The following is a 15,489-nucleotide window of genomic DNA, read 5'->3' on the forward strand; positions in this document are numbered from 1 at the left end:
GGCCCTACTGGAAAGGACCATTGTTCAGGGAAGAAAAAACAACACACTAGCACAAAGCCAGGGCAGGACCTGCCTAAATATAAGGGCCTGTTAACATATCTATGATTTCCAAGTGAGGGGACACAATGGGGAATTGTTTCTGGAGAGACTAGGTTCCCCTCCAGAATGCTCCTGGGGGCTGGGGATGGCTTTGATGGCCCAGACAGGTCTCAGATGCTCTGTGAGGGACAGACATTGATGGCGCAGATGTCTTCCTGTTTATTAGAGGTGCACTTCAGGGCAGGCCCAAGGAACAAGTTTATACCAAAGACAAGGGGGAGAAGCTCCTGGGCTTCACTCCCTCTGTGGAGGCCTCATGCTGTCACACTGCTCAGAGATCCCAGGGCTAGAGGTGGTTTGCTAGGGAAAAGTGAGATTATTTTCTGAAAAACATCAACTCTTTGGTTTATGGCCTGCAACTGCCATGTTGCTTTTTGGAAAAAATGTACAACGCATGAGACCCTTGCAAATAGCCAACGCCTCTGGAATGGGGCTCCCTGGCTTAGTCTGTTAGGGAGCCTTCTCATACCTAGGAGCCCTTGTGATACTGCAATTCACCTCCAGTCAGCCTGGAAGCACACAGGGAGCTGACGCTGTGTCCCTGGGGTCAGGGCCAATGGAGGTGCTGTTTCTCATAGCAACCTCCTGCCCTGCCAACAAGAAGTTAGAGCCTTTGAACCACCAACCAAAGTCCCTGATGTCAGAGAGAGAGAGAGAAAGAGAGAGAGAGAGTGTGTGTGTGTGTGTGTGTGTGTGTGTGTGTGTGTAGCAGGAGAGTAGGGCAGAAGAGGAACAGAATCATATTACCCATTCCCCTTGGGACTGGCAGTCCCCATTTTTAGGGGTGAGAGGAGGGCAGCTGGGGTTAGGAGGATCACTTTGGGTCTGGGAGACCATGAAGGCAGTCCTATCTGAGGACCTGACCTATGATAGAAGTGTCATTAGTAACATCTATACTAACCTCTAGATATAACAGGAGCACAACTCATGGATAAACTTGAATGGATGTGTTTAGAACAAGTGAATAGCAGTAAGTCCTGTGCAATCCCCAAATAGAAGCAAGTTTTCATAAGCCCTTCACAACCTTCCACACCTAAAGGGTTATAATCTTCTTCCTCAACATGCTCACAGTGCCCTCTGGTGTTTGACAGTAAAACATCAGGCTTATGAACGCAGGGTTTGAGCACATCCAACAATTCAGTAGACATCAGACTGCTTCTGCATGTGGGGTCCCGAGCCAGACACCATGAGGGGGAGAAAGGTTAATAAGACAGAAAGGTCCCTTCCCATAAGGGGCTTCCAATCTAGAGGGAGAGACAATTATGGGACCAGATGGAGAATGACATAGGCTATAATAGGGGTATAAGCAGAGCTCAGGGAGAGTGCCTAGGGATGAAGAAGTGGCCCTTATGCTGGATCCATCAGGCTGAGGATAGAGGTTATGGCTCTCCAGACTGCAAAGCTCATGCTCAGGGCCCAGTATTTCAGGGTAGCCATGGCAGAGTGCCCATGGAAGGGCTTAGATGTCCATCTCAGCGGGAGCCATCCTAAGTAAAGAGCTAGCAGATGTTTTATGGCAATTAACAGAAGAGTTAAGGATGGATATGCCAAGCAAAGCAAGTGGATATAGGAAACCATGCAGAGAGAAGGCTTTTGCTGCAGTCCTGTGAGGCACAGGGGTCTGAGCTCAACACTGGCAGTGGGATGGAGAGGAAGGCAAACATTTGAAAAATAGTCAAATTGACAAGAAAGAGGGTGGTTGAGCAGAAAAGGAAACATAAGGAGATTCTGAGGTTTCTGGCCCTAGTTCATGGTTCCCACAAAGGTAAGAATTAGACGAAGCGGAGCAGGTGCTTTGGGGAATTTTTATTTGATGTCTATTCCTACCCTCCCCAAGTGAACTATATGTTCTAGGTCCTAGGTTATAAAATGGTAATTAATTCTAATAGACACATCATTTGTGAAAACAGGTATTTAAAATATACAAGATGAGGGCTTCCCTGGTGGCGCCGTGGTTGAGAGTCCGCCTGCCGATGCAGGGGACACAGGTTCGTGCCCCGGTCCGGGAAGATCCCATATGCCGCGGAGCGGCTGGGCCTGTGAGCCATGGCCGCTGAGCCTGCGCGTCCGGAGCCTGTGCTCTGCAACGGGAGAGGCCACAACAGTGAGAGGCCTGCATACCGCAAAAATTAATAAATAAATAAATAAATAAAATAAAATATACAAGATGAGCCTGGGGCATCTTGTAGTGCCAAAAAGTAAAGAAGTGCTCAAAACCAAACCAAACCAAACAAAAATGAAACACACAATAATGGCAGTATGTGAAAAGGAATAGGAGTCCCAATGGCCAAAGCTAGAACAATCTGAGCAACAAAATAAAGTAGTATTGGATTATAAACCAAAGTATAATATACATATCCATGAGTCCACACTGATATACATGGTTGAATAAATAAATACGTGGGAGAGGATAGGTAAATCTCCCATGCTGAAGAATTCCAAATAATACATGTAGATAATCTGTCCTTAAAAAGGGAGGGGGCATAAATCCCCACTCATTAATTGTGGACTGAACAGAGTGGCTTCTTTCCAAAATTTACAGTACATAAAGAGGGAAAAGGAGTAACTTTTTCTGGAAAAACTTGGCAAACACTAACTTGGCCAGATGACCAAGATCAACATCAACAGTGATAAGTCATGTTGATCGTATGTAACTTAAATTTGATGCGATGAAAATGGCACTTTACCTGTGTGGTCTTCCTCCCTCAAACCCATAACTCCAGTCTAATCATAAGAAAAACATCAAGGACTTCCCTGGTTGCCCAGTGTTTAAGAATCCGCCTGCCAATGCAGGGGACACGGGTTCGAGCCCTGGTCCGGGAAGATCCCACATGCCACGGAGCAACTAAGCCTGTGTGCCACAACTACTGAGCCTGTGCTCTAGAGCCCATGAGGCACAACCACTGAAGTCCGCGCGCCTAGAGCCCGTGCTCAGCAACAAGAGAAGCCACTGCAATGAGAAGCCCGTGCACCTCAACAAAGAGTAGCCCCTGCTCTCCGCAACTAGAGAAAGCCAGCATGCAGCAACAAAGACCCAATGCAGCCAAAAATAAATTTTAAAAAGAAAAGAAAAGAAAAACATCAGACAAATCCCAATTGAGGGGCACTCTACAAAACACCTGACCAGGGCTTTCCTGGTGGCGCAGTGGTTAAGAATCTGCCTGCCAATACAGGGGACACGGGTTTGAGCCCTGGTCTGGGAAGATCCCACATGTCATGGAGCAATTAAGCCCGTGCACCACAACTACTGAGCCTGTGCACTACAGCCCGTGAACCACAACTACTGAGCCCACGTGCCACAACTACTGAAGCCCGTGTGCCTGTGCTCCACAACAAGAGAAACCACCGCAATGAGAAGCCCGCGCACTGCAATGAAGAGTAGCCCCCACTCGCCGCAACTAGAGAAAGCCTGCGTGCAGCAATGAAGACCCAACGCAGCCAAAAATAAAGTAAATGAATTTATTTTTTAAAAAAGGGAATAAACAATGAACAGGAGGACTTCCCTGGTGGCACAGTGGTTAAGAATCAGCCTCCCGATGCGGGCGACACGGATTTGAGCCCTGGTCTGGGAAGATCCCACATGCCGCGGAGCAACTAAGCCCGTGTGCCACAACTACTGAGCCTCCGCTCTAGAGCCCGTGAGCCACAACTACTGAGCCTGAGTGCCACAACTACTGAAGCCCGCGCACCCTAGAGCCCATGCTCTGCAACAAGAGAAGCCACCGCAATGAGAAGCCCATGCACTGCAATGAAGAGTAGCCCCCACTCGCCACAACTAGAGAAAGCCCACGTGCAGCAATGAAGACCCAACGCAGCAAAAATAAGTAAATTTTAAAAAAAATGTACAGGTGAGGAAAAATAGTCATAGTGTACCACTTGACTCAGCACTGAAGGTTAATTTAACAAAAATTGTGATGCAATTATAAAAGATGGAAGGAATGAACATGGGAAGGTTTTAAAGGTGCTAGATCTTTATGTAATATGATAGTACGTCAAAAATGTCTAAGATTAATATATCAAGAAATGGCTAAAAAATGTGCAGAGTAGTTGCCTTTAGGGAATAGGACTGGGGGTAGTGAAGGATGAATCAAGAGAGTATTTTTCATTATAATCCCTTTAGTATTTCTTGATTTCTTTTTAAAGTATTATTTTGACCCCCACCGCCTCCTTGTGATTCCAAATAAATCTGGTCAAATCCAAATCACTGTGCACATTCAGATGTAAGTCTCCGGGGGTCAGCAACATTTAAACCAAGTTCGCAGCGAGACCCTGCGAACTCGGCACCTGGCAATGGTCCTGAGTTTCCCCCACTAATCCAAATCCCACAAAATCATTAAAAACAAACAAATGTTCTATTCAATTTATCCCAAGACCTTCTGCCAGGTTTCTGTCCTAGCTGTCTTGCTTAATGTCCTGGCATGGCCCCCTTACCTGAGCTAGAAATGCCCGAGCCACCAGACAGGAGGGTTTGAGTGGAGGTGTGTTAGGGTTAGGAAGGTATGCTAAAGACCAGGCTGCCTGGAGTGAGTGGAGCCCCTTCTGTCTCACGTGAGCACGGCAGTCCCTGGCCTTTGAGTCCAGGGCGCCAAGCCTTGCAATAGTGGCCTATTCTCAGTCCAGTGTGTTCTCCTTTGCTGGCTCACTTTCCTGATGAGATCCTGTGTGTTTATTTGCACAACGATGAAATTTCTGTCCCCGCAAAGTCGATTTATCTGCAACATACTTCCCTCCAAAGCAACATGTCTAATTGAAAGTTCTACACTTAATTCACTGAATTTTATAGAGTAGAAAGGTGCATTTTCCTATTCCTTCACTCTAACCTCCAGATTCCTTAGTATGCTAGATAAATTCCAGAGTGAATGCTTAAGGAGACACCAATGGAGAGAAAACGTTTATTTGTATAATAACAAACGTGGGTGAAGTCAGAAGAGGTATATGAGAACAAGATCAAGGTGGAATAATCTTGCTGGAAAAAGAAGAGTAGAAAAGGCCCTCTGGGAATCAGGCAGAAAGAGCAGAGGTGCTCTCAAAGCCACAAATGCATCCTGTGGTTGGCATCAGGACTCTGCTCTGAACTCAAGTTCCCCTGGGACTTCTCTTTCTTTGGTTCAGAGTCTCACTGCTAGCCCCCTTTCCTTGGCTCACAGTGCCAAAGTGTTCCCTCCCTCAAACCTGATGGAGGAACACAGCTTTGTACTCAAATGTGCTTGGCAGCGACTAATCAGAAACTGTTACTTGGACTTTTTGCAGCTCTTAGTGATCTTGACACCCTTGGATCGCCAGGAGTGGCCCCTCGTCCTGCAACCAGAGGACTCTGGTTTTTCTAATGAGGAAGAGCCTGGTCAGTCAGTCGAAGAAGGGCCCGGATTCTCTTCCAGGCTGGTGTCTCTGCAAAAATGCCCCCTGGAGTGGAAAGTGCTGTTGCAACAGGGGATGTCACCTGAGTTTTCAGGTGTGTAGTCTGTGGTGAAAGAAAGGTGGGAGAGGCAAACTCGACCCTCTGTCTCTCTCCCAGGCACAGGTCCTTATGCCCCTCCCTAGCCGCTTTCCTCCCCAAACTAAAGTACCAACTAAAAGTCCCCATCTGATAGCACACCCTCCTCCTTTCCCAGGCACCATAAGTCCCCCGGACCCCTGACCCCCACCCCAGTTCTGAGACCAGACCACCCCTCCAGTCCCACCTGTGGCTTCAGCAGCAGGCGCACACTCCTCGCACTCCCATTTCTTACAGCTGGATATGAGAGAGGAGCAGTCCCTGTGGGTTCCGTGGGATCCACATGTAGCACACAGAATGAGGCTCCACCTCCTATAGGAAGAGCCAAGGGAGGGTTGTGGGACAAATTTAACACTCACTACCACTCTTGGAATGTTCGCTGCAGGCCAGGCCTTTGATGAGGGCTCCCTAGGTATCTTTACTACACATTTTACCCGTGACAGAGATGTGGCTGAGTGCTGATCCCAAGACCTGCCGTCAGGCACAGCCACTCGCAAGGTAGATCGTGGAAGGAACTGGCCCTGAGTGTCTCTCCATGGGGCACAAGGAGAGTAGACCCTGCAGAGAGACCTGTTCACTTGTACATGAGTGAGTCCTGAGCTGATTAAGGATGGGACTCAGCAGCTATGTTCATCCTGAGGTCTGTAGACAAAAGTAAATTTCTTGCGCTTGATAACTGTGCAAGATCTAAGATGGTCCTGATGAGAGATCTTTCTGGCTATGAGGCTTTTCCTACCCTTCATCCTCAAAGCTGTCTCTGCCTTGTTCATACACACAGATGGGGGCATCACAATGCTGATAGCGCTCATACAACTCCGAGAAAGCCCCTGGCTCAAGTTCCCAGGCAGCGTCTCTGCAGTGGGAGAAGAAACAGTGAGTAAGGGACATATAATCAGGTGGTAAAACTTTTGTTCAACAGAACAAAGAAGTTCAACAGATTGCCTGAATACTTTCAGCAAGGCGGGGCTAGTGGCCTGGCAGTGGGAGAGGGGTGAAGCAGATAAGTGGAACACAGGTGTTCCCTAGTTCCACACTGGAATTCAAGAACTCAAGGAATTCTGACCCCCAAAGCACCTTTTTCAGAAACACGCCCACCACCCCTGCTTCACTCTCCCCCCATTTCTTTTTATAATTGAAAAGCTCTCCCTCCACCCTTCCCTCTTCACTGTACATCAGTGCTTCTGCTGCTTCCTCATTCTCTGAACTATCTTCACACTCACCTTCTCTCTAGAAACCTAGGCAACCCACTTCCTGGCTCAATTCCTGCTGTAAAGTTTCTACTACCTGTCTGGAATATGAATTCCCATTCTTAGCATTTCTTGAGGAAATTCTTCTCGATTGTTGCAATGTGGACATTTGAAGAAATGCTTTGCTGATGTGTGGGCATATTTCTGTAAGATAAACATGGAAGACAGTGTTTGTAAAAACACTATCTTTGCACACATTCTTCCCACCCCGCACCCTCGTCTCACAAAGAGGATGTTGCTAGGAGAGCTTGACTAAGGGTTACAGGACAAGGAATATGGATGGGCTGAGGAGAGGGCTGCAAATCCAGGCGTCAGACCAGGGACCAAAAGCTCAAGAGAGTGCCCAGGAGTGCCTCAGCTGTCATCTCCAGTCATGGGGCCTGGCAGTGCTCGACCCAGTAGGGGTCAGGTACCAAGAATACACATTTCCCTTTCCTTCAATCCCAGGAAGCATGGCTGATTTTGAGGCTACTTGACTCATTCTAGGATAAACTCATTCGCTCCAGCCATCCTGAGGATTTTGTTTAGTCTAAATCTTATGATAAAGTCCTACAGGTCAAGGATACCCAGAGACCAGGCTAACTTTCCTCTGGAATCAGTCCTGTATACAGGCCTGCAGCACAGAGCACAAAAGCTGAGATTGCCTGTGCATTCCCAGGGTGCTCAGAACTGGGCCATTGTGGAGAGTCCCCAGTCCAGGGAAAGCCCCACCTGTATGCACTTGCGGTGGTAGATAGTTTGGCTACAGCACGGACTCTGGATGTTTTCAACACTTGCTTGGGCTAAGTCTTCGCAGCACAAGACACAGCTTTCCTCCCCCACATTCTCCCATCGGATGTCCTGTGTTGGGCGATGTTTCCCACAAAATGATCTGTGGTAGAGTAAATAGACTTGGTTTCTGGTTTGTCACTGATGCAGTTTTCCAGCTGCCCGGCCTAGGAAGGGCAATCAACCACCCAGGCCAGTGTCCACTGAACCTCCACGCTAATGGGGGAGGAGGAGAAGCAGGGCGAAGAACAGCCACATTCCTTCTCATAGCTGCTTTCCCACTGAGCAAAGCTCCCGGGACTGTCTCCACAGCCTCCTGCTCCTGAAAGCCCCACTTAGTTCTGAGCAGCTAAGAACCCCAGCTGTTTGTAATTTAAGGAGGGGATGGGAAGCAAGAAGCAACCCCTGTGAAATCGCCAAGTCAAGATACTGTTTCTCATTATTGAATGGAGGAACAGATTCTCTGGTAAATCAAAACATGAGAACTGGACTCTGATTTCATTAGATGCTAAATAACAAATAGCAAAAGGGCAGCCCAACTTTCCTCCTTCATCACTCACTTGTACTCTCCAAAAAATTGTGAAAGGCAACCCCTTTCCTGGCCACAAGGAAAATGGAAGTTCCTGAGGCACTGATCCTTCTGGCAGTTGATGGCAGCTCCCTTTTTCTTGCACACAAAGCAGATCTGCAAATGAGATCCCAGGCAGTGCTCAGGGCCCTAAAACAGACAGACATTCTGTGGCACATCATTCTACGGAACGGAAATTTTTTGAAGCAACAGCCATTCTTCTTCCTCAGTGGACCTAGAAGCTCTAGGGTATGCCGAAGCTGAGCTCCAAGCAGCACTGAATTCTTTTTGGCTTTCTCAGGATGTTGCTCCCTCTCCTCACTTAGGATACTACACCCTAGAGAAGCATGGAACTTAAGAGAAGGACCAGTGGGAAATTCAAGAGTCCTCTGACTTTTAAACTAGCAACTAGGGAAAAGAATAGAAACAGGGATGATGAGAGGAGTATGAGAAGAGGCCCACCCCAAGGCCCCCATTTCAGGGGATTCTAACCTTCTTAGAGGCCCGGGATGCCTCCTTTTTGATGTCCTCAGGCAGGAATCCATAGAAACCTCTATTGGACTGGCCCCTCTGAGGCAGCTTGCTAGATAGGATCTAGAAGGTCAGCAGAACCAGGCTGTCAACACTGATGATCAGTGAAACAGTGCAGTGAGTGATGACAGGGTAAGAGAGCTGAGAAACAGAGCTTGGTGGAATATATATGCATTTACAGGGTAATTTATTTACTTAACAAGCCCTTACATAGCATAAGTGTTGGGTGCTCTAAGTGCTTTTCAAGTATGAACTCATTTAATCCTTGTAACAACCTTAAGAGGTAGGTACTATCATCATCCCCATTTTATAGGAGAAATAACGTGACAGGATCAAGAGCCCAGAACCTGGGCTCTTACCCACCTTTGTGCTACTCTGCCTTTCATTCACTGAGCACTACTTTTGTGTGCTGAGCACTTTGGAGAAACATTCCCTGTGTAGTGACTCATTGTCTGCTCACCACAACCCTGTGATACAGATGCCATTGTGATCCTCATCTTAGAGCCCACTGAGGTGTAGCACAGCAAGTGACCCGGCTGGGGTCACCCAGAAAGGAGGCAGCAGAGTCGCCTTCACATGTGAGCCCACAGAACCCACACTCTCACTCTCCCGCTGTACTGCCCCTCAGTACAGAATAAATACTCTTCTCAGAGTGTATTCTCCACAGAAAGGGAAACAGGGCTTTCAAATCTCCTGACTGTAGTCATTCTGCCTTATAGGGGAAGGGGAGGAATTGAACTTTTCTTTAAAAACATACTTTAAAGGACCTTTTGTTTCTGAAAAGCCCCCAAAGCAGAGTCTAGAATGGGAAATCAAGGGAAAAGAAGCTAAACTGTTAGGTACCCATGAACAATGAATGTGTACATACTTTGGAGGAATGTCATACCTGAGCCCCACCCCAAGAAGCTTCCAAAAATATTAAGGAGGGTGCTGGACCTACTGCAGCAGTTACATGTAATATGTAATGGGGGCTGAGGTTATCTTAACATTATAGAAAAAGTGAGCCTACGAGGTTATCTTATTTTAACATTATAGAAAAAGTGAGCCTACAAGGTTGGATGACTTGAGGATGCTTGAATTATATCCCAATTAGGCTTAAAACATATCTATGTTAACAGTCTCTCAAGGCTTTAGGACTATATGAGTCCTTTTAAGTGTTATTAATATTTTCTACAATGAACATGTATAATTTCTACAAACAGAAAAATCAGTAGTGAAAGATTAAAAATAATCTAAATGTCCTTTAACAGGAGTTTAATACTTTTTGGTACACCTGTACCATGGAATACCAATTAGCTATTAAAAAAGTGTTCTATATGGAAACAGCTCCATAAATATATGAGGTAAAAAAAAGTAAAATACAAAACACTATGTATAGTATGTTGAAAATTATATGCTTATAAATGCATTGAAATTAAACAAGACCTGACACCAAAACAAGACAGAACTTACAGGAGTGTAAAAGCACACACCAATTTTTCTTATGAGCATAGATACAAAAATGAAACAAAATATTGAATCCAGCACCATATAAAAAGGATTATACATCATGACCAGGCAGAATTTGTACCAGAAATGCAAGATTAGTTTAACATTGAAGTATTCAATCAATGTAACAAACCACATTCACAAAATAAAGAAGAAAAATCATGATCATCTCAACAGATGCAGAAAAAGCATCTGACAAATTCAGCACACATTCATAATACCCTCAGCAAACCAGAAATAAAAGGGAACTTCTCCAATCTGATAAAAAGCATCTAAGAAAAACCTACAGCTGACATCATATTTAATGGTGAAAAATTGGATGCTGTCCTCTAATGTTAGGAACAAGACACAATATTCACTCATACAACTTCTTTTCAATACTAGATTGAAGTTCCCAGCTATTACAATAAGGCAAGAAGAAGAATTAAAAGACATAAAGATTGGAAAGAAAGAACTGCCTTTATTCACACGTGATTGTATACACAGGAAATCCTAAGGCATTTACAAAAAAATTAAAAAATAAAAACTACGAACTAATAAGTGAATTTAACAAGATTGCAGATACAAAATCAATGTACAAAAATAAACTGCATTTCTGTACACCAGCAACAAACTTGAAATGAAATTTTAAAATACCATTTATAATAGCATAGAAATCACAAAATATTTAGGAATACATTTAACAAAATATGTGCAAGACTTCTTCACTAAAAAAAAAAATTGCTGAGATAAATTTTAAAAGACACAAATTAATGGGGAAATATATCATGTCCATGGACTGGAAGATTCAATATTGTTTGTCAATTCTTCCCAAATTGATCCATAAATTCAATGCAATCCCTATCACTATCCCAACAGGCTTTTTTTTAAACGAAAAATTGACAAACTAAATATAAAATGTATATGGAAAAGGAAAGCACCCGATAGCCAAAGCAATCTTGGAAAAGACTGCAGAACAAGACTTAATTTCAAGATGCTGTAAAGCCACAATAATCAAAACAGTGTGGTATTGGTAAGGATCAACACACAGATCTATGACATAAAATAAATCATCCAGATCCACAGATACATGGTCAACTGATTTTGACAAAGGCACTGAGGTAATTCAATGGGTAGGCAAAGATTTCTTGGGACACACAAACAAGCACTAACCATAAAAGGAAAAATAGATAAACTGGACTTCATCAAAATTAAAAACTTTTGTTCTTCGAAAGACATCATTAAGAAAATAAAAAGGCAGGGGGAAGGGGCAGCAGGCACCATGTTGGGCCATGAAGGTGGCAAGAAGAAGTCCTTGAAGCAGCCCAAGAAGCAAGCCAAGGAGATGGGGAAGGAAGATAAGGCACTCAAGCAGAAAAAGGAGGAGGAGCAGAAGAAACTCGAGGCGCTAAAAGGGAAGGGTGCGGGTAAAGGCCCCCTGGCCACAGGTGGAATTAAGAAATCTGGCAAAAAGTAAGCTGTTCCTGGAATTCCTTGGTGGTCCAGTGGTTAAGACTTGGCGCTTTCACTGCCACGGGCCCGGGTTCGATGCCTGGCCAGGGAACTAAGATCCCACAAGCTGCACAGCGTGGCCAAAAAATAAGTAAAATAAAATTTTTAAAAAGTAAGCTGTTCCTTGTGCCTGAGGCAATGATGATTCCGTTCCTGTTTAAACATCTGGATTCCCTGCCATAACATCTGTCACCACCTATAGCTATAGCTTGGAACCTTTTGTACATTTAAGAATAAATTTTTGTAAAAAAAAAAAGAAAATCATACAGTGGCTCATCTCGTCTATAGTTTTTCTCAGCCATTTTCTACCTTAGCTATGAGATCCGCATAAACCCAGCGCAGAATCCTGCCAAAGTGTGTTCCTAAGTCCTTGTTCTATCCTGAATTCTGCATCACCTGGAACGAAACCAACTCATTTGAAAAATAAAAAGAAAATTAAAAGGCAAATCACAGACTGGGAGAAAACAGTAAAAACACACATCTCTGAAAAAGGATTTGTAGCCAGAATATACCTGTGCCCCCGGCAATGGAAGTGCGGAGTCTTGACCACTGGACTGCCAGGGAAATCCCAAAACAACTCAACTTCTAAAATGGACAAAATATTTGTACCTACACTTCACAAACGGAAATATGTGAATGGCCAATAAGCACGCAAAAAGAAGCTCAACATTTTAGGTCATCAGAAAAATGCAAATTAAAACAGCAATGAGATACCAAAACACACTTAGTAGAATGGCTAAAATTAAAAAGACTAACAACAACAAGTTAGGACAAGAATATTGTGCAAACAGAAATCTCATAAATTGCTAGTGGGATTGTAAACTGGTACAACCACTTTGGAAAGTGATCTGTCAACTTCACACAAAGTTAAACATAGTTAGTAATTTCACTCCTAGACATTTGCCCAAGAGAAGTGAAAACATGTTTTCACACAAAAAATTGTACGTGAATATGCGTAGCAGCTTTATTCATAATAGCCCCCAAATGAAAACAATTCAAATGTCCATCAGCAGGTGGATAAATAAGCAAATTATAATATATTCATACAACAGAATATAACTACACAATAAAAAGGCACAAGCTACCGACGCATGCAACATGGATCAGTCTTCAAAACACTGTGTTGAGTGAAAGAAGCCAGACACAAAAGAGTACAAATTGTATGGTTTCATTTATATGAAATATAAGAATAGGCAAAAGTAACCTATGGATCAGAACAGTGATCACCTCTGAGGGAACTGACTGGAAGAGGGTAGGAGGGAATTTCTGGCCTGATAGAAATAATTATTTTGATGGGGGTAGTGTTTACATGGGGACATACTTTATATCCCCATGATATATGAGTTTATCAAAACTCATCAAACTGTATTCTTAAATGGGTACATTCTATAGCATACAAACTATACGTAATTTTAAAAGAATATCAGGAAAAAATAGCTGGAAGAACTGTTGGTAGAATTTGCTGCTGGGGAGAGGGAGAAGGACTGGGAATACTACTAGGGGAAGAGACTTTCTATTGTACATACTTTATACTGTTAGGATTTTACACCAGGTACACACATTACTTTTTAAAAATTAGATTTTAAAAGAAAAAAGCCATTAAGAAAAACAAGCAAACAGGGAAATGGATCTGAGGCTGGATGCAAAAACAGAGCACAGACTGTACAGCAAAGCCATAGGACATTCAAAGCAAAGGGGGCCTTATACTCACAAGACAGAAATAATGCACACTGAGATTGTCTTTCTGAAGAAATTCCCCTAATTTTTCGGGATCCCCAGGTTCTTGAAGGCATAGCCGGCAAACTGGAAGAAAGGATGTTAGGAATTCATTTTGGGAGCATAACGATCTAAGTATAAGGAGGAGTACAGTACTGGGAAGAGGGTCATTTTGACAAGGGATGAAGTGTTATTTGATATCAGTTAGGTTTTCATATAATTTTAGCCACATCTGAGGGAGTTGGCTGCAACTGCTCACTGAGATAAAAGATATACTTTTATCTCAAGTGGCTTTAATTAATTTGTTCCTTGAACTTTGGACATGACATTTAAAAATTACAGTCTCTGAGTTCTTCAGGATCTTAGAGATTCTGGAAAGGAACTGACAGTGAGAAGAGCAAGTTTGCTGCCCTACACAAATGGCCTTTGCTGAGGTCGGGAGGCAGCAGCCAAACAGAACCTCCAGTCTTTCTTACCAGGCCCTGAAGAAGGCTTCCTCTGGGTTACTCTCCTTGTCTTGGCAGATTTTCTATACAAGAGATGGAAAAAGTACAAGGTAGTCTTTGAGGATCCTGTTGGCATCTCTTGTAACATTTCCCTCAAAATGCTATCCATGGGTCTGATGAAGGACCAAAATAGCTAAAGACTAAGACATCAGTTTTCTTCTTCCCTTTCATATTTTTTGAAAGCACAAAACATGCCCATGGAATTATGTGAATTAAGTGAGATCATAGCCATCTTTCTGTTCTAGTGCCTCTATTGCCTGTGTTGACTGAATGAATGCAAGAACAAACCCCCTTTTATTCTTTTACTGTTTCTCCTGTCACCTACCCTGAATCTCAGGTGGTACCATGTTCACAAGGCATAATAAAATGATACTAAAATTGATTAAGAATTTCCTATTGCTAGGCAATATTCTTGGCTCTTTATATGTATTAGCTCAGTGAATCTACAGAATGTTCTAAAAAGTGGGTGCTATTATTATGCATTTTTCAGATGAGGAAACTGAGGCCTAAAGAAATGAAATAACCTGTCCCAGGTCACCTAGTTAGCAAGTGTTAGAGCCAGGATATGACTCTAGGCAGAAGGGCTCCACAGCCAGGACTTTGCCAGTAGGGACATCCCTGGGAGGATAGGTTACTGGGCAGCTTCCCAGGGACCACTGGTGTATGCTTCAACACTAACCAACCTTAGCCTCCAAGACCAAGCAAAGGGGACAAAAAATGAAGCATATACTACAGGCCATTGGACAATTTCTCCCAAACTCTCTTAAGTTGCCTACTCTACCTCAATCTTTGATGTTGCTTCTTCTTTCCTTTTATAGTCTTCATTTGCTGCTGCCTATCTTGAATTCTTCTATACTATAATGAGAACAATACCGGCTCTTCCAGCTATAAGTATAAACAAGTCAGCAATTAATTCTGCATTTGGTTATCAAGTTCCACAGGGTCAAAGCAACAGTGCGCTTCACCTCCTCATCCATGTGACAGAATAAAAGCGACACGCCCAGTATCAATGCCAGTAATAGCCAATAATTATTAAATCATGCCCAGAACTGTTCTGGGCATTTTACATTCAACTCGAAAACCCCCCTGGCAATAGGTACCATTTTATCCCTATTTTCAAGATGAGACTGAGGCACAGAGAGGTCACACAGAGGCATTTGCTCAAGATCACAGTTACTGATACACCACAGCGGTATGAGAACTTGGAACTATTGCTTGAACTGGCTAACTTGTTCTTTGTTCTCTTTGTGCCTACTAAATGTATGAGGTAGCACTCAGGAAAAATGCCTCCTTCTGCCCCCAAGTTTAAGTTCCTTAATTCCACCCAGGAAAAGCTAGATTAGGTAGCTCTTTCCTAGGAAAAGGAGCCTGTGAGATTCTGGCTGCCTAAAGCGAGAACTCCCTCTAGTGAGAGCCAAGATATAACCCTGACAAATCACCCCTTGGCTCCTATTGTTTCTTTTCACCAGGCTCAGATGATCACTGAGGTCTCGCCTGTTCTCAGCCTTCCTCTAGATGTGAACCAAGGTTAAAAGGCCCAGAAGTGGAAAAGACACCCTGCCACTCCTCCCCCGACCAATG

The 15,489-nt window shown here is 43.8% G+C and overlaps 2 protein-coding genes across 3 annotated transcripts; one reads left to right on the forward strand and one right to left on the reverse strand.

Annotated features, from left to right (window-relative positions):
- Window positions 1-5,441: 5,441 nt before the first annotated feature.
- PHF7 (PHD finger protein 7) lies at window positions 5,442-14,774 on the reverse strand. Of its 2 annotated transcripts, XM_030867369.2 has the most exons (10): window positions 14,690-14,774; window positions 13,879-13,931; window positions 13,398-13,489; window positions 8,669-8,770; window positions 8,169-8,293; window positions 7,552-7,711; window positions 6,878-6,984; window positions 6,330-6,446; window positions 5,781-5,905; window positions 5,442-5,560 (listed from the first exon to the last, which is right to left on the reverse strand). In XM_030867369.2, exons 1-10 carry the CDS (start codon window positions 14,731-14,733, stop codon window positions 5,442-5,444), a joined length of 1,044 nt encoding a protein of 347 aa, XP_030723229.1. In that variant the 5' UTR covers window positions 14,734-14,774. The 2 variants fall into 2 exon arrangements, with proteins under 2 accessions (XP_030723229.1, XP_060164056.1); XM_060308073.1 differs by lacking the exon at window positions 6,330-6,446.
- LOC115858954 (translation machinery-associated protein 7-like) lies at window positions 11,339-11,651 on the forward strand. Its single transcript, XM_060307160.1, has one exon. It carries the CDS (start codon window positions 11,457-11,459, stop codon window positions 11,649-11,651), a length of 195 nt encoding a protein of 64 aa, XP_060163143.1. The 5' UTR covers window positions 11,339-11,456.
- Window positions 14,775-15,489: the final 715 nt, after the last annotated feature.

The sequence above is a fragment of the Globicephala melas genome, chromosome 11 (genome assembly GCF_963455315.2).
Source record: "Globicephala melas chromosome 11, mGloMel1.2, whole genome shotgun sequence".
NCBI classification, from domain to species: Eukaryota; Metazoa; Chordata; class Mammalia; order Artiodactyla; family Delphinidae; genus Globicephala; species Globicephala melas.

Bases quoted from the DNA above. Each gene is read 5' to 3' on its own strand.
- LOC115858954 (XM_060307160.1), top strand. From the start codon at position 11,457: ATGTTGGGCCATGAAGGTGGCAAGAAGAAGTCCTTGAAGCAGCCCAAG.
- PHF7 (XM_030867369.2), bottom strand. From the start codon at position 14,733: ATGAAGACTATAAAAGGAAAGAAGAAGCAACATCAAAGATTGAG. The intron at 13,932-14,689 runs GTAGAGTAGGCA...TCTCTTGTATAG, and splicing joins AAGCAACATCAAAGATTGAG to AAAATCTGCCAAGACAAGGA. The intron at 13,490-13,878 runs GTAAGAAAGACT...CCTTTCTTCCAG, and splicing joins GAAGCCTTCTTCAGGGCCTG to TTTGCCGGCTATGCCTTCAA.